The sequence below is a fragment of the Heliangelus exortis genome, chromosome 1, assembly GCF_036169615.1.
Source record: "Heliangelus exortis chromosome 1, bHelExo1.hap1, whole genome shotgun sequence".
Classification (NCBI taxonomy): domain Eukaryota; kingdom Metazoa; phylum Chordata; class Aves; order Apodiformes; family Trochilidae; genus Heliangelus; species Heliangelus exortis.
Genome location: NC_092422.1, coordinates 56,432,423 through 56,451,019, shown reverse-complemented (window position 1 = coordinate 56,451,019; position 18,597 = coordinate 56,432,423). Strand labels below are relative to the sequence as shown.

Sequence of the window (18,597 nt, the reverse complement as noted above, 5' to 3'; positions counted from 1 at the left end):
CATGACAAATTCAGCTATTGATGTTACTAGAACGATATGATCTCATCAAAATTTGAATAAGCCAGAAATAAAGAACTTACAACAGGGGCCAAATCCTGTTTTCTGATTTATGTTGGAGTTTGATGCTGTAGAAATTCACCCCTAGTTTAACACCATCAACCAAGAAAGACCAAGAACTCTCTCTTAATAATGCAAGATAAAATCTACTCCCATGTAGCCAAAGTAAAGCTTTATTGATAAAAGCAGCTTTATGTAAACGTTTAGCTATAAATTACTTCTACAGAGCTGGCACTGCAATGTTCAGACATCTGTTTAAAAATACTATTTTTTTCTTTTTGGATGCTTATCAGATATCAGATAAAGATTTCATCATGTCAATCTAATTATTCAAGTCTTTGCTAAGTCCTTTCCTGTTGAAGCATCTTGCAAAGTGACTTCAAACTCTTTCATTTTCTGAGTAAACCAAGTAACTCCAAACAACTTTTGCTAGAAGAGGAATGAATTAATGATCAGGAGCTCAGAATCCTTCAAAGCTTTCAAAGGATTTAAACCACAGAATTTAACTCTTCATCTCCCCTTCTTTGAAGTGGGTAATTTTTAGTAAAGCAACTTCCCCTCAGAGCTAGTGCATTACACCATCCTGGATAATACCAGAGATACTAACAGCTTAAATCATTATCAAACAACAGTAGTCTGAAGACTTGTATTTAAGAAAAAATCAGAATCAAGCAAGGCTTTTTTCTGCAAAATTTATTTACAGGCACCAAATCTAAGAATTTTGTTTTATTCAAGTACTAGCCAAAGTGGCAGATGGAAAAGTTGACAGAAAAATCAATGGGAAAGAGGCTTAGATATGAAAAACTCAAATCACTAATCTTATATTATTTTAATAACTGTTGGTATTTTTACAGTTACTTACTAAACCCATTATAAACTTAGCCAGAAAAAGAAATAATTAATGCCAAATATGCTTTTCTCACCCAGGAAAGACTGAAAAAAGGCAAATGAGCTTCATCAGGAATATGTTTTCATCCAGAAAGGGCATGAATTAATAAATTTTGAGATACCCCAAAAATCTCCTGAAAAACCAACAGCTTCAACTTATATTAGACTTTTGGAGTGTGTTCAGCCTTAGCACAAATCCATTCAGGTGTCTACATATATTTAATCTCTTCCTATTAAAGGAGCTGTAGTCATCCCAGTTTATGAAGCCACAAATGTGGTTCAGTTTACCCCAAAGTACGGGGTACACCTCTGCATGTAACTCTACACAGAGCTGAGTAGGCACAGAATCTCCTTTGATTGAAAATGGGAGCCAAGACAACAAGCCCACATGGAGGCACACACAGAGACCTGATTTTAGATGTTGGATGTTGAATCCTGTCCTTGGTTTCACAGCAGTTGAAAGCTTGTTACTACTTTTCTTAGTAAATATGCAGCAAAGAAAATCTCAAAGTGAAAGTGGAAATATCAGTTCCATATGATGAAATTCCATCAGAATCAACATATTCCATAAAAGTATAATTTTCATAAAACCAGCTTTCCTGAAGACACAGAGTTTCCTCAAATGCAAAAAAACTTAAAAGAACAGACCTACTATAGTCCACAGAAGATGGAAAAAGAGCTAAGAACCTTCCTTCCTTTTTCTCCTTAAGGCAATAATGCTGATGGATATAAGACTGATCTTGTTAAGGGGGTGTACATGTACTCCAGAATTAAATCCCTATGAACAGGTACTCAAATAATTTCATAGCCCATTGAAAAGTTATGACACAAATGTTAACTATTGGAGGAAGGACCTCAAGAGCAAAGAAGCAATAAAATAAGAAAAATATTAATACTAAATACAAAGGTTTTTTCCTACCTGTGTGCAGACAAATTACTGAGGTGCAGGGTGTATTTTTCTTCAGCAGACAGTCCATCCATCATCAAGTAAAAAACATGAAAATTACTCTGGTTGAGAGGTTGCATAGTGATACGAGACTTCTCCAACATGTATGTATAAATCCTAGCTGATTGAGAAAAAAAAACAACAAATTCATCATTATACTGACTGCTCTAAACATATTTTTTAAACCGTTTACCACTGCAACACTGAAAAATAAACAATAGTCTTAGATGAGCATGATATGAAAAATGTTATCATTCATTCTACCATGGATTTCTACATGTATCATATATTAATCCCTAGTTCTATTAAATTAGAGGAACAAGTATTTTACTTCCTTACCTTTAAATTTACTTTTTTTTTTTTTTTTTTTGGGGGGGGGGGGTCAGTCATAAAACAGCAGTCAATAAATGAGTGCTGTCAAAACAGTTGTTTTTCTAGGCATATGCAGAAGCACAGCTTCAAATGCCTGAGAGACCTGAAGGCAGCATGGAAATCTAAAACCTTCTAACAGATGGGGATAGTTGAAACAGTATTTTCAGCATCAGTTTTGGACTCAAAGCTCTCACACAATGCAGTGCTGGGTGAAGTTATGCAGGTTAGATCTCAGCATGTGAGAGTGTGCATCAGAAGCATGAGAGTTGGATTAGCCTAATGGTCAGGCTACAATCCAGAAAGCCATGCTCCCGCCAACATGCTGCTCCTGCCACCATACTACAGAGGTGTATGAAAATCCACAGTATTCAGAAATCCACAGTATTTCATTCAGAGATAGCTTGGTTATTGCCATACCCTCTGTATTTTTCTGGTAAACATACTTTACATTTCACCTCAGTATTTTCCCCATCTTTTGGAGTGCTCTAGGTTTCTGTTAATACTGTTAAACACAGCAAACTTGACGTTACTTGAAGTTGTCTGTATGAAGGAATCAAGCCTGAGAGAATATTATTGAAAGTGTACAGTGAAGGGAAACAAAATTGGATGAATCTTGAAAATATTGCTTTGATAGAGGTCTAAACAGTATAAATACATACAGTGTCACATAACCCTACTCTTCACATCCCATTAAGCAGTACAGAAGGTCAGTGATACACTACCCAGAAGCATCTTCCACCCTTGTATTTAACAGCAGAGGTGTGCCCTGACACATGTGCTGGCAATCAAAACCATTCCTGGGATGCTACCTACAGAAGAGACAGTGACACTGGCAGAGAAGAGTTATATGGCTGACTTGCTGAATTGATCTTGTCAATGTAACCATCCTACAAGAAGCAGAAGTGAGCTCCTGCCATTATGGAGCTTACATTATGAGAAATTGTGTACCAGCCATCTAGCCCTCTGTTGCTACACTGGAAAAAAGAACTGTGCTGGAAGAAAAAGGGCACACTTGGGAAATCATTAAGCTGGTAGCAGGATATGTTCCTGGATCCAGTAAATTTGCAGCACATGACAAACTGAAGCAATGTAATCTTAACCTATCACGGCAGGACAGGCCCAAGCACACACTTTCATCAGAATCAATCATTATCTGACTCCCATTTCTACAGAATAAAACAGAACAGATGAACCTGAAGGATGATTTCAATCTTTTATTGAGCTTGTAATTATTTCTCAGTAAAACTAACCCTACCATAAATTAATTTGCAAACAGGCCATTACTAATTTTTAATAAATATTTTTGTGTGCAATGATCTTCACTAAGATTTTAACAACAGTCACTCGGGCGTTTTTAATATTCTTTGATTGGTAAAAGTGAGAAAAATGTTACTAAAAGCCATCTATCTATTTAATTAATACATTTAACTTTAATCATGGGCAACACCACTTATTTAGATGGCACAAATTAATTCAGCCCTTTTCAGGTACTTCAAGTCACCCACTTTAATAAGGAAAAACACAGCTTATCTCAGTTAACATCTCCAACAATGGGTAGAGCTTTGAAGCAAAGCTGGCTTCTAATCAGCAAGAATCAAACACAGCACCATCTTAATGGAGCTAAAGCAGCTCATAAAGGAAACTGTCAAAGTAATATGCTTTTTTACAAAATGAAGTTTTATGTTCATTAATCTATGTGTGAAATAGAAGAGAAAAATAAGAGAGTTCCAGAGGACAGACTGCCATTTTGTGTAATGTTAACTGTGCTTACAGGCACATGGGAATTCCTACATCCTTTAACAGATCATTTGATCTACTGAGCAGCTACAAAGTCAGCAAGCAGAATCTGTGTTGAAAGTGTGGCCAGTAAAATTTTCCTTCCAGCTACGCATTCTTTGAAACTACATTGTTCTTTCTCAAAAAAAAAAAAAAAAAAAAAAAAAAAAAAAAAAAAAAAAAAAAAAAAAAAATGCTGTCCTAAACAGCTATTGTTAAAAACAAAACAACATTTGAAAGTTCAGAGCCTAAATGCAGTAGAAAAACATGTCAGAGAGCTTAGCTGGTTGTAGTCTTTCTTATACTAAATCAGTTCCATGTCTGAATCACTCAGTTGATAAAAAAATGTAACACATGCATGTGAATATGCATTCTGTTTCTTTTTACAAATCGAATTAGATCCTTCCATTTCATTGCAACCTAAAAAACCCCATCATTCCTTGATTTTCAGAAAGTGAAAACTGAGAAAAGCAAGATCTGAAAAGGAAGGAAGGAAAATGTAGAGAGTAAATTTGTCAGGCTTGATTTTCTCTTTCTAGCATTCTATTAAAAAAATTTAGGAAGCTGACAGAAGCCTTACCTTTTATCTTTGGAATTATGTAAATTTATCTGAAAGACAATTCACTCTTTCTTTTTGAAAATTAAAATAAAATGCAGTAGTTTTGCTTGTGGAAATACACAAATAATCACTCTTACTACTGTGCAGTTGGTGTGAGTCATTGCCTATGAATGGTTATGATTTTTTTTGGCAGAGGATCATTCTTTGAGTTGTTAGGGATGCATTTATTTTAGAAATATAATTATATCACTGGCCTGTAGTTTATTCTGTATTTATTCTTATGCAAGGCTTTTTACTAGTTCCCATTGCCTTATCTTATTCAGTCACAAACAACAATGACTTAATCTGGATTATTATCTTCTTCACTCGTTTGACTGGACTAAAGTAATGAAAAGTATCCAAGCCCAACATTGCAGCACTCCTTGCCAGAAACAAGGGGCTGAGGAGACACACAAAACCTCTACAGATCTCTGCACTGGCTTTGATAAGAATGACACTCAAGAGCTCTATCCTTGTTTTTAAAACTTCATGGTAAAGATCTGTTTTATGACATAGACTGAGCCAAGCCTGTAGATGAAAATTACAGCCAACATTTCTGTTATTTAGGTACACTGGAATTTCTGCCATAAGAAGAAATCTTCCATGACAAAAGTGGGAGCATTTCCAACATCTAGGCATAAAAGAACTTCAGCATAAGCTAAAAGTTGTCCCAAAGCTCACTGGTGTTCACTCAAAATGCTACTTTGAGCTTGCCCTCTATACTAAAAAATATACCCATGTACTTCTCATGCCCCTTCCTTACTAAACTGTTCTGTTTCTCCACCCTTAAGAGCCATCTGTTAAACAACCCAAACCCTTTGATGGAGGCAGAGTCACCTGGATTTCTGTTTACAAACTAGACATACTTAGCCTAGTTTGCCTCAGTGAGTTATAAAGTCATGTCTCAGCAGAATCAGGTGCTCTGCATATTTACATTTCCCATTCATGTTTGAACAGTGCAAGACAGTAAATAGTGCTGCAAATGATCTTGCAAATAGATGCAGAGAATCACTAGCTGAGTTTTAAACCAGCCAAAGACAACACGCTTGATTCTTTTCTCATTTATAGTGGTGTAAATATGGGACGATTTCACTTAGAAGTGATGCTCAGCAGTGGCCTAGAAAAGGTAACATCTACAAAGAGAATCAAAGAGAATGAACAACTGCAGCTTTCAGAAACACAAAAATCATTTTCACTGCTGTACTGGGGCTTCTCAAGCTTGACGGGTAATTATGGAACTCTTGCCTACGCTAGATTTGGCACGAGTATTTTATTTAATTCCTAAATAACTGGGGGATACTAAGGCAGATAAATAATTTGTTTATGTTTGTTAATGGATTTGACTACTCCTTGACTTTCTCATTTAATATCTATGGTTTGAATATTATCAAAATGCAGCATTAGTGTACCAGAAAACTGAGATGAGAGCCTGGTCAGCTGATTCCAGTTTTACATCATTGACACAGAAGAACTGTGAATTAAACTGGTTTGTCTGCATAAAGCTGCTTGGAAAATCAAGTCCCTGCAATCCCAAGCAAGGGGATTTCCGACCCAAATAATTGTGGCAAAACATAGCCTTGAGGTCTGAAGATTCCTGTTCCTCATCTGAGGAGCTGAATGATAAAACTGCAGGTGAGAAGAACTGTGAAAATGAAGACATTATGTTTCTGAAATGCTCAGAAAGTGAAAAACATTGATGATAACACAGATAATTCACAGAAAAAAGTTCATTCTGTTTCAAGAGTAGGATAAAATGGCATGAGACAAACAAATTAATGAGGGAAAAACTAACAAGTAGTAGATCACTGAAGAAATACAGTCCATTCTCTGCAACGAATGAAGATGGGGATGTGTAGAAAAACAACAGCATTAAATTTGTATGCATAAGGAAACCCAAGAGTATGTCAGACAGCTTCAGTTGTGGAATTTCCTAATACTCATATGCTTGACTTTTCAAAATTAATATAATTTTCATTTGTTTGTTTTTGTTCTTTGTGTGTGTAAAAAAAGGAGAAAAAAGCATGTATATCATGTAATTGAGGTAACTGAATATACTCAAATTAAATATGTACAATATAAAGGATTTATCAAGTATTAATTTTAGGGATAACACTTTATTTTTGCAAGTCCAAACAAGATGCTATTCAGTCCCTTCTAATGTTTGCATCACTTTCTTTACATTCCACTCACAAGAGCTCATAAATTAAAAAAAAAAAAAATATCCCACTTTTTACTTTCACGTTTTCTTTACTAATATATTATGTTTACTGTAAAACAAACCAGAAAAATGTGATTGTAATTTCCCATGCAGTTATGTTTTCGCTGAAGAAACTATCATATTTCCTTGGGTGCAGTGAACTTTCTCAATAAAATTAATTTGTAATTCCCACTATGAAATATTTCCAAAGAATATTTTTTGGACATACTTCTAAAAGCATAGACACGTTTAAAATTATAAGAACTTATCACTTTTGGAAATGGTTATCCAGTTGAATTTAATTTACTTGGATCAAAAGTGTGTCTCAGCAGGCAGCTGTCCCATGCAGGAAGATCAGTGCAAGTAGAAAGCTGCCAGGGTACAGTCATTTCTGCACACAATTCTCACTTTAGCCCAGAGCCACTTTATGATGACTGGAAATGAAACCTCTCCCTGATTGCCTCCTAAGATCAGAGTTTTCAGAATCAAACCGAAGTTTTTGCCCAATATTATTTTTCCCTGATTGCCATTTAGTAGGGAATGCCAGAGTCCCACTTGCTCTGAAAGCAGACACAAATTCCACACTATTTTATCTCTAATGAGAATAAACATCAGAATAAACATCAGAAGAAGATCAGAGCTGTAATAACTTACTTTTCATTTCAGAATTATACAGTATACTTGTATTTTGTATGCCCTAAACATGTGTTTATCACTAATTTAAGAGATACTTAAAATACCAGATGCAAAAATTAATCTCTTTTTTACTTTTATTTCATAGTAAAGCAATACACAGCTTTCAATTTGTTAATCTCGGGCATAAAGGGGAAAATAATTTCCTGGGAACTATAAAAGGAAGCAGTGGTGTTCATCTTTTTTCTTTTCTTGCCTTCCTCTGCCACCCTGTGGTTGCACAGAACAGGACCTGCACTCTTATTAATCCTGTGCACTACTCTGGTTGAATATGAATTCACATGACATTAAGCATGTTACTCTGACAGTCCACAACACCCCTTTGCCTCTTTAGCCATACTTGAAGGCCACTGATGCCTAATTCTGTGTATGGCACAGGATCCCTGATCTTCCAGTCTGAGGGTGATAGTGAAATAAACAGATTAAATGATACTTACCTGCAATTAATGATTTTTTCTTCTCACAAAATTGTAGCTCAAAATATTTTATAAAACAGCTAGAAAAATCATTCAAGGGTGTCTTAGCATGTCCAAAGGCCTCTAAGATACAGTTTACCTGCAAGACAATGGTGAAGAAATAAGAGAGGAAATACAAAGGAAGATATTTCAATAAATACCAGTGAGGTAGGCTCTTGATCAATAACTGGGAAGAAAAAAAAAAAAAAAAGGGTTTTCAGACAGGAATATAACAAATTCCCCACAAGTTTTTGTTTCTTTGTTTGTTTTTTCTTTCTAAATAATAATTAAAGTAAGATAGTTAAAAAAAAAGAAAAAAGTGCTCTTAGAATAGTGGGAGTTATAAGTGGAGGGGGAAGACTATGGCTCACACTTGAGCTGTGTCCCTGCAGGCAGTATTGACACAAGTGACAAGTCATATGCCCAGAGCTGGTGTGCTCAGCAAAAAGATTTGTATTTTTGAAGGGAGATACGTTTGTTAAATTACAGTCAGTTGACAGGTAAAACAAACCAAAGAAATTGACAGGCTTTAGACAATGCCAGAAATGGCATAAATAATTGATTTCAAAGAGAATTACTTCAGCATTATACCAGTGAAAAAGTGATCCTTGCATCCTAAGAAAAAGATTGCAATGTGGCCTCAACACACTATTGTTCTGATATAACCATGGTTTGCTGAAGCTGGATGACCTCAGTGGGGAAGAGGAGGAGGGAAGAGGGCTGAAGATAACACGTGGCTCTAATCATAAAAACAGAAGCTCTAAAAATCAGACCCTTCAGAATTATTGATTAAACCTGACATTTGTGCAGTAGGTGGCAGCAGAAATCTAGTCAGCCTAGCTTGGTTTTCACTCCAGTAGCTTTGTTTAGGATGTATTTGCTCATTAGGCTAATTCAGCACTTTGCTTAACCTGTGCAGCGTTATTAATTTTAATGGTGCTTCACATTAATGCAGCAGGAATTAATTCAGGCTACTGCATTCATTAAAGCACCTTAAAAGCCAAGTAAACCAGAATCTCTACTTGTTTCCCCACGACTGAGATCTGCTACATCTACCTTCACTGTGTGAGGTCAGGTGTCCCATCTAACCTAGGACCTTTCTAACACCAAACTCGTTTTTCTTAATATGAGATGATGCTCTTCTGCTCACATTGACTAAGACTCACTGGCACTTATGGCTACATTCATACCATTAAATTAAGCAGGACCAGGGGCAAGGCTCTTTATCCTCTATGGTAAATGGCACAGTATGGTTCACTTGCAGACATTTACCTCTTGTTTTGCTGAATAGGACGGGCGAGATGTTATGAACAATCCCTGGCACACGCTGTTGTCTGAACTGCAGCCAGAGGACCCTCTGGGGATTTAAACTGTGTCAGGGAGCATGGTAACAACTGCTTCTTAGGGACTGTTGTTCAGTTTACTACATAGACATAAAGTTAAAGTAGCCTACAGAGTTAACTAATTTTTAGACAGAAAATTAGGCCTGGTAAGCCCTCACACTGATTCCTTCTCTGATGACATCTTATTTTATTTGCACTGAATGATGGTTGTAGTCCCTGGGAATTTTCCTGTGGTCATGAGATAAGAGACAAGGATACTTCCCATTTCTCCTGACTACTGCTACTGTCATATTTGTATCTAAACACAGAGTTTTCAGTTGCTTGTTCATTAAGTGACTTATTTACATAGTTCTCCTACACTTAAACTGAGCTTCAGGAAAAAAAAAGGACTTGGGAGGATCTGACTTAATTTCTACAGTTCTGCTTGAATAACAAACATCTATGCCCTGGTCAGTTTAGAAGTGTAAGTAAACCTGTGTAGGTAGTAAATAAATAAAAAAAAACCTTCAGTAGAAATAGATATCACCTGTAGGGCTCCTATGTTTAAAATAAAGTAAAAGTGTGGCATCCCTATTTAATGGTATTATTACAACATTAGATTTTAGAATTTAAATCAAAAAAGAAAAAAACCCAACACATTGTCAGGTGAAACCTGGTTTAAAGTGTCAGTTTAGGAACATCATCAGTGAATCAGATAATACTGTGAAAAACCCTTGAACATGGCAACTGCCTAACTACACAAACTAAAGCAAAGCTACGGTGTAATCAGTTTCAGAGTTTTTCAGTGTCACTGGGCTTTTTTAGTGTCTTCAGAAAACACAAATGTAACACTGTGAAAACAAACTCTTTATAAACTGCTGCACAGCAGATGTCTTTTACCTTCTGGTTCAAATACCTTTGTCTGATCAAGAAGCCAGATTGTTCCTTTGTTCAACTCAATAATCACAATGGTACTTACATGTTTTATCTTTGTATCAAAGGTATTTCTGCTGGAGCTGGCTCTGCAAGTGAGATGCTTCACTATCTGTTTGCAGGCTTCAGACTTCCCAGAACCACTTTCTCCACTGCAAGATCACATGCAAGAAAGAGAGGGAGGAATCATAGTTATTTTCATGTTTGATATGTTATTTATATTCCCTGCTTGCTCTGTTTCAATGGGTTTAAGATGTCTCAGTGAAACTTTAATTTCAAATAACAGAAGGTTTATGGATGGTAAGTAATAAAGAACAGAACATAGGAGATACACAGTCTGTGTTCATGAGACCTGTCAGAGCTATCAAACTATATTGTCTTGTACTACAAGCCAAGCCAAACAAATCTAAAGCTTTCAAGCCATTTGGAAGGTATTTATAGCAAAGATTTTATCTCCTCCTTTATCTTCTGTCCAGCAAAGGAGCCTGCTTGTGCTGCCTGATGCTCTTTGCAGATAGAGAAATACTTCTATGGCAATGATGTGAATCTGAAGGAAAGGGAGGTGTAGAATTCAAGAGGAAGAAGGTAAAGGAAACAGGAAAGGAACAGGAAGAAAATTATGATTGAGTTTACAACCTGCCCAGTTCTTGAAGTGAAATACATTCTGACTTCAGTGATCCTGTTTCACTTAATTTCTTGTTCATGATGTGGAATAAATATTCCAAAGAATGAGAATCTCTGAGGGTGAAAATGAGCAAAGAAAACAAGGTAAAAGGCAATATGAGTAACAAAGATAATAAGAAACAACAGGAAAGTGGCAGGATGGAAGAGGGAAACAAACTCAGTGATGCAGTTTAAGCATGGAGAAGGAAGAAAAAATAAGAAAGAGACGGAAAGGATGAAGTTAGTGAAGCCTGAATAAGAAATTTATGTAAGAATTCCATACTTGATCTATAAGTTTTTCTTACTTGAATTATCAGGGTTTGTTTTCTTTATACACTGAATCAAACAAAATGTAATTTGGTGCTCTTCCTACATTTATCTGCTGGATCAAATTTAAAGTCTTTTAGATTTTTCACATGTACAGTGGCCATCCTGGTTGGTCAGTCTGTTATCTGTATAGTTTCTGAAACTGAGAGAGCAGCAAAGTATAGCATCTGTCTGACCATTGAATTATCTATATCAATCTCACTTCAAGAAGACCTCCATGGATGTTAGAGGCCAACAGGTTCAAAAGTTATTGGGTGGAGGAGAACTTAGAGGTAGACAGACAGAAACATCACATGCAAGTATTGCAGAACAAGGACATCCAGCTAAAACAGTCAGAAAATAGCAAACTTCCAGCAAAATTTTAAGTATTAATTTCTGCAAGTATTAATTCCTGCAGATATTGACTCCTGCAAGTACTGAGATGTATATCTTGCTTACCATCAATTTCTGCATATTAGCCAAGTTTGCCTATATATTCATGAATTTTGATAACTGGATCTTTATTGTTTGGCAAGTGAAAATCAATGCTAAAATCATGTTTGGGAAAGACCATGAAAATATATAAAACATGTAATGAGGAATGTACCTGCCATTTCAGACCATGTGAGTAACAGGGTTTTATGGCCTGTGTTTCATTTTCAATTCTGACCTGCACCACATTCAGAAGTGCAGAAATACCTAACAAACCAAACAAAAAAACCTACTCCTGCCACACCTGCATTACAGTCAGGAATGCTGGAAAACATGAGACAGAATTTGTTCATACAGTACTTCCACCAGTTTTAAAAGAAGATTTAGATCAGCACAGATCTGCATGGTGTTTTGCATGAACTTCCAAAACCAATTTCTTATTGTACCACCCTAAACTGTGAGCATCTGGATCGAGGCAATCCCAAGCACCAATATAGGCAGTGACTGCATTGAGAGCAGCCCTGAGGAAAAGGACTTGAGAGTGCTGGTGGATGAGAAGTTCAGCATGAGCTGTCAGTGTACACTTGCAGCCCAGAAAGCTGAATGGATCCTTGGCTGCATCAAGAGAAGTGTGGCCAGCAGGTCGAGGGAGCTGATTTTCCCCCTCTACTCTGCTCTTGTGAGACCCCCCCAGGAGTACTGCATCCAGTTCTGGAGCCCCTGTTACAAGGACATGGATGTGCTGGAGTGTGTCCAGAGAAGGGCCACAGGGATGATCAGAGGGCTGGAGCACCTCTCCTATGAATACAGACTGAGAGAGTTGGGGTTATTCAGTCTGGAGAGGAGAAGGCTCTGAGGAGACCTTATTGTAGCCTTCCAGTATCTGAAGGGGGCTACAGGAAAGCTGGTGAGGGACTTTTTAAGATGCCAGGTAGTGATAGGACCATGGGAAATGGATTCAAACCAGAGGAGGGGAGATTTAGATTGGAAGTTAGAAGTTCTTCACCGTGAGAGTGCTGAAATGCTGGAACAGGTTTGCCCAGAGAGGTGATGGAAGCCCCATCCCCGGAATTTTTTAAGTCCAGGCTGGACAGGGCTCTGAGCAACAGTGGGAGGTGTCCCTGCCATGGGCAGGGGTTTGGAACTAGGTCATCTTAAAGGTAGCTTCCAACCCTGAACATTCTATGATTCTCTAATACTTGTTCTGGTTTGGGCCAAAAGATAATAGAATCATGTCATGTGGACCATGGACATGAACTGTGACAGATGCTTTTTGTTTTTAAGAGTCTGCTACAACAGATGAACATCTTCAATCATAGACTGAATTATTTAGTGGGTTTTAGTATAGAAAGATAGTAATAATTTGTGTATAGGTGTATTTAGGGATAAGAGATGGTAATGACTGAAGCATGGCACAAATGCTATGGAGTAAGGGGTGGAATGTCCTGGTTTGGGCCAGGATAAAGTTAATTTTCTATCTTGCAATTTTGCTTTCAGCTAAGCCTCCTATAAGCACCTGTTTAAGTGTCTGCTTCTGGGACTGATAACACTCAATGCTTATGGTTACTGCTGGAGAATGTTATGCAGAACCAAGGCCACTGCTCAGTTCTGAGGAGCATTTTGCCCTCCAGAAGGAGAAAAGGAGTAAAGAGGTCACACCTGAAGCCCTCCTTTAGGGAGGAGTGGACAAGATAAATGACCAAAATTGACCAAACAGAGTACCCCATCCCATACAAATCATACTCAGTATAAATTTGAGGGATCATGAGGGTCAAACCTGTTCCTCCTTCCCTTCCTCCTCTTCTTCTCCTGTTCCTCTTTGCTTTGGCATCCTGAGAGGATTCCAACCATTCCTCTGCCTGTGCTTCTGATCTGTGCCCTCCTGAATCTGTGTGTTCCTGCCTCCAGCTCCCGACTGCTGCTGACTCCAGGAGTCCAGCCTGGACTTTCCCAGGGCTGCCCTGCAGCCTCAGTGGTGATGTGAAAGTTATTGGGGGAAAGAGGGTAGGAACATGGGATCAATTTTCCTGTATATTTGTATATATTTAGTATTTTTCCTTTTTTTATCATTCCTGTTTCATTAAAGCCATGCAGTTTAATTTCCAACTCATAAGTCTCTCTTCTCTCTCCTTTCTTTATCAGGGAGGGGAAGGGGATTAATAGAGAGCATCTGTTACCCAGTTTTATTGCCAGGCCAGTGTTAAACCATGACACTACGCCAACTCCATGTTCCCATTATGATATTAAGATACAGCCAGGGAAAAGAGACTAAGCCTGAAAACTTTCAGAGGACCAGAATAACTCCTTTCTTCTCTTTTGCAGACTACATATGCAAGAATACATCTTGTTGCATGTCTGAGCTTTCCAGATTTGAAATAAGCACCTGAAAGCAAGACTATTGCATTCTATATCATCAGTAGTGGTAACTGTAATTGAACCCCACGTGTTAATTGGAAACTATATTTTATAAAATAAACTCAACTGGAAAGTGCATTTCTAAACCACCTTTATTACAACTGTAATATAACTGTACTGCAGTAGCCCATTACATTCATAACATATTTAATTATAATGTAAAAATTAAAGTCTAATAACCTGAACAGAAAGCCTGTGATGATACTAAACTGAGCAAATCAAAAGCTTTCAAGCCAGTTCACTTTAAAAGATAAGGATTTATCATAATTTCAAATTACTTGGCTTAAAAATGTGATTTATATCACATCAAAACCACTGGATATTAACATTCCTGGCTGCTAACTTATACAAAATTATAACATTTCATTTGATACATTCATGATGGTTTGTTTTTTTTTCATTCAACAAATTAGCCATCAGCATCCCATAAACAATTGGCTTGATTGACTCGGGAACCTTGGCTTTTAACAAGCATATAAATTATATTTAGGCTTCCTAGACAGCGCCTCACTTATCTTGTCAGTGCATAATGCATTTTCATATCCTGAACAGCAGGAGCAAAATGCAGTTAGAAGGAAGTTAATTATGAAAAGTCCACCTATTGGCTGTTTAAGAGCATAACATAATGTTATTATATTCTGTAATTTTCATACAAATTTTGTACAAAGTCATCTCTAGGTGTTAAGCATACATGAGTGATGGTGGATTGCTATAAACTCTAAGTCATTGTGAATCACTGGTAGTAAGCCTCAATTATTTGGCCAAATGTTTTCGTGTTGTAAAACACTCAAGTTCAGTGATCAGATGTGAAATAACCGGAGGGGGGAAAATAGCAAAAAGAAAAAAAAAATTGTAACCCCACGGAAAAATTAAGTGTAAAGCTTCAGAAGACAAGAAAGTAAAGTGTAATAAATATATAGTAATTTTACACAAAGTATCCTGTCTCAAATCTGTGTTAAATCTACATTCTGCAAGTGTAAGGATTTCAACATAATGCAGATTTCAAACCAGAAAAAGCTAAGCTTGTTTAATTTATAAATTAGGGGTTAATAAGTATTTTTATGAGAAATATTCCTAATTACATGCAGTTTCTAAAGAATGTAGCAATGACAGAAGTATATATAGAATTTTGAGTATATTTCCTAATACATTACAAGGCACTGTTTGTTCTTCTGTCACTGCAGAAGCTGCTTGAGTGTACCATTGCCCATCCTATCTCTGTACACTCATCCAGCATACACAGACTTTGCAAAGTGAATTATTTACATGCAGTTGTGCAGTTATTGGTATATTTTGCCAGTGATATTTATGTGTGGTATTTTATGTTATGGTTGGTTCATTTTACAGTACTAAAATCTGATACACAGCAAGCTCTATACGCTACAGAAAAATGGGAACACTTCCATGCCTACAGGGTTTTTAGACACAGAAAACAGGAAAGGTCACTATTAGGTCATGACCTTACAGAAGGGAGAATTTTTCTTCATCTGGCAAAAGCCCGTGCTGTTTCTACAAACAGTAGGTAGCCTAGCACTGTAAGAATAGCCATACTCAAGACAGAGTTCTTTTTAGTATCCTATCACACCTCTGGTTTGGTGTACCTGTTTTCCTATGAGGCATACTGATGCTCCTCACTGTAAACTGACTGTTGGACCATGTTTCAGGCCAATTCTAACATTACAGCAGCAGCAAAAATGGTACAAAGATTATTTAGTTTAAGCCAAAATTACTACCAAAACCAGTGAGCCCTGTCAGTCCAGCCAGCAATGCATTTCACTTCTAAGGGAATTTGTTTTTTGAACCAATTCCGGTTAAAATAGCTCCTCAAGCTCACCAGTATCCTCTCAGGTGTAATTTTGACCCAAGTACTTCTTCAGCCAAACTCACCATGCCACAGCCTGAATGTGTGTGTTGATACAAAGGATGGAGTGGAAATGGGGAAATGTTCAGCAGAAAGCCACTGCTGAACAGCTTATTCCAGTGTAATGTTCTTATGGATTTGTATGAGCCCTTTTTCATTTGATCGTCCACTGTCTCCTTCTTTCTAAGCACTTAGATGAAATGAACTTCCTTGATACAGAAAGCTTCTCTGAGCTCCCCCATCTTCATTCAGCTTGTGATTCCACATTAGAGGGAAATGTATTTTTTACTTTTAGAATTTGTTAGTAGGCACGCTCATCACACTAAATATGCATGCATGGAACTGTATCCCCAAACTCAGCTTTATAGCTGGAGATATTTTTAAATTACTGACCATAGCACAAAAATACAGATTTTTTTACTCAGAAATGAAGAGTATGCTTGGTAACAGAGGCTGAAGAAAATGAATTAAACACAAAAGCTCAGAGTATTTCAGAACTGCAGAATTGCAGTTATTTGGTTTTGGTAGGAAATGAAGCTGCAACTTTGAATATTTCTCCACAAGCCTCTCTTTAGGAGAAAAGTCAAAGAAAAAATGACTGGATGGAATACCACATGATCTCAGGACCAGAAAGGAAGACTTGTTCCATGATGTTTATTAAAATAGATGTAATCAATTAATCATCTCTCAAAGCGGTGGAAAAGCATTCTCTTGCTGATAACTAATGTTGTTTTGAAGCTGAAATAGCAAGAGAGCAGACATCCATTTTGACAACAAACACAAGTTCATGCACACACACAGATGACAGGTGACAACAAAGACATAGATTAATACCTTGAGTTACATCAAGGATATCAGATGATGATAATTATTATTATTACTGGCAGAATACCAATGAAAATTTCCTACATCATATATAAGAAAATATAAATCACCTATATCATATGTACTTTCCAGACATTCGTTATTAAGATTCTACCAACGGACTAATATAATGCAAATATCCTATTCTTAATGTCTTTTTATGAACATCTAAAAGATCTCCATTCCCTTCTGTTTTCTCATTTAGTACTAGCAGAAGAAAGGTATTTACAAGTAACTGTCACAATACAAATTTAGAAATAACAGCTGTTTCTAGTTGTTTCTGTTAAGTCGAAGCTATATTTATTTCCTAGATTACCTGACACTTTGCTTCCATTTTCACAAGTGACCTTTAGATCTAACTCATTATCCACAGAAGGATACTTTTAGGATCTAAGGGTTTCCTTGATGTGATATGCAAATATCTTGACGTGCTGATGCCATTGACAGGACTCTTGTCACATTCTCCACCAGGTCACTGGTTTACAATACGGAACAGTGCACTAGCAGGGATCAAGGCAGTGGGGCTTAATACTTGACAACCTGATAATAATCTGTAGCAACTTTTCCCTGGTATCAAAACTATTTATTATTAAGTACAATATTCTTTGTGGGTTTTTTTCTTAGAGTGTGAATAAATATTATTTTCTGCTTCTTCTCTGTCTACACTTACAGGCAACTTCAAAAAGATATGCACCAGTTAGCAGTGTCCCAAGTTCCTACTTTGAAGAAAATGCTAAGAACTGTGCCTTAGGCTACTTTTTCTTTTTATCTAAGTTGTTATACCTAAAAAAAAAGGTTAATATTTACAGGAAGATAATATGAATAAACAGTAATGATTACCTGATATTTTTTTCTACTTCTGCTTAAACGTCACTGCTCACTGGATATATAAATCAACAATCAGTTGCACACAGAATTAATTTATACAGTTATAATTTAGAAACTTACAAACCTGCTTTTTAAAAATAGCCTATCCTTTTAAAAGAAAAAAAATTATCCACAATATTCAGATGTATTCGAAATCTTAGTGTGCAGAACTTCAAATACTCTCAGGAGTCTGTGTCCACATAAAGAGAACCCAAGAAAAACGGATACATGTGACAGTATTTAGGTGTTCATTCTAACTCTTGAAGCTTTAAAACAGTATTACTAACTGCTCTGGAGTATCATATCCTCTCCACTTCAAAGTATTAAATTTCCTTACAATTAGAGGTAGTTCAAGATCAGTGACAAGATTTATCAAACGGATCAAACTGATTCTTGGTTAAATCAAAATCAACTGGTTTTTGTCTTCCCTGGGAAGTTCTACAAACCCTCGCCAATATTTCAGCCATCAGCAATTGTCAAGATGACAAGAATGAGCAAAAAATCTCTTTCAGTAACTACATCAAATTCATCAGACTTGTTGCTTTCACAACAGTCTTTCACCTAGGATGAGGGAAGAAAAGGGATAAACTGATTTGAAGATCAAAAATTCCAAGTGAATTCAAAGTTTTACCATTATAACCCCAACGTGAGCAGAAGTTCTGTTTCACTGGATATCTCTAATAAATTTATTCAGAATTTTTTAAGTTATTTATCTCTGCAACAACATGAATAAAGGAACTGTTAAAGTCTATTTTGAAGCTGGAGATCTAAATAACAAGCTCAAGGTCACACAAATATGAGGCAGAGTGAATGCTGCAGTACAGGTGCCCCAACTCACAGGTTTATAATTTAGTTGAGGACTTGCTATTTATATTGTCATTAGATTCTATTTCTAACCCTGATCCATGTAATGATAGCAAACACACACAGCAGTTTTGAATTCTTTACCATT

General features: G+C 36.6%; 1 protein-coding gene across 2 annotated transcripts in view; it reads right to left on the bottom strand.

The window, feature by feature from the left end:
- MYO16 (myosin XVI) overlaps window positions 1–18,597 on the bottom strand; it is a 368,492-nt gene that overhangs the window by 148,736 nt on the left and 201,159 nt on the right. For both annotated transcript variants that reach the window (XM_071743005.1, XM_071742997.1), the window contains exons 14-16: window positions 10,284–10,389; window positions 7,965–8,082; window positions 1,865–2,012 (exon numbers count right to left, since the gene is read on the bottom strand). In XM_071743005.1, coding sequence (XP_071599106.1) covers window positions 1,865–2,012; window positions 7,965–8,082; window positions 10,284–10,389 — 372 coding nt within the window. The remainder of the gene's footprint in view (window positions 1–1,864; window positions 2,013–7,964; window positions 8,083–10,283; window positions 10,390–18,597) is intronic.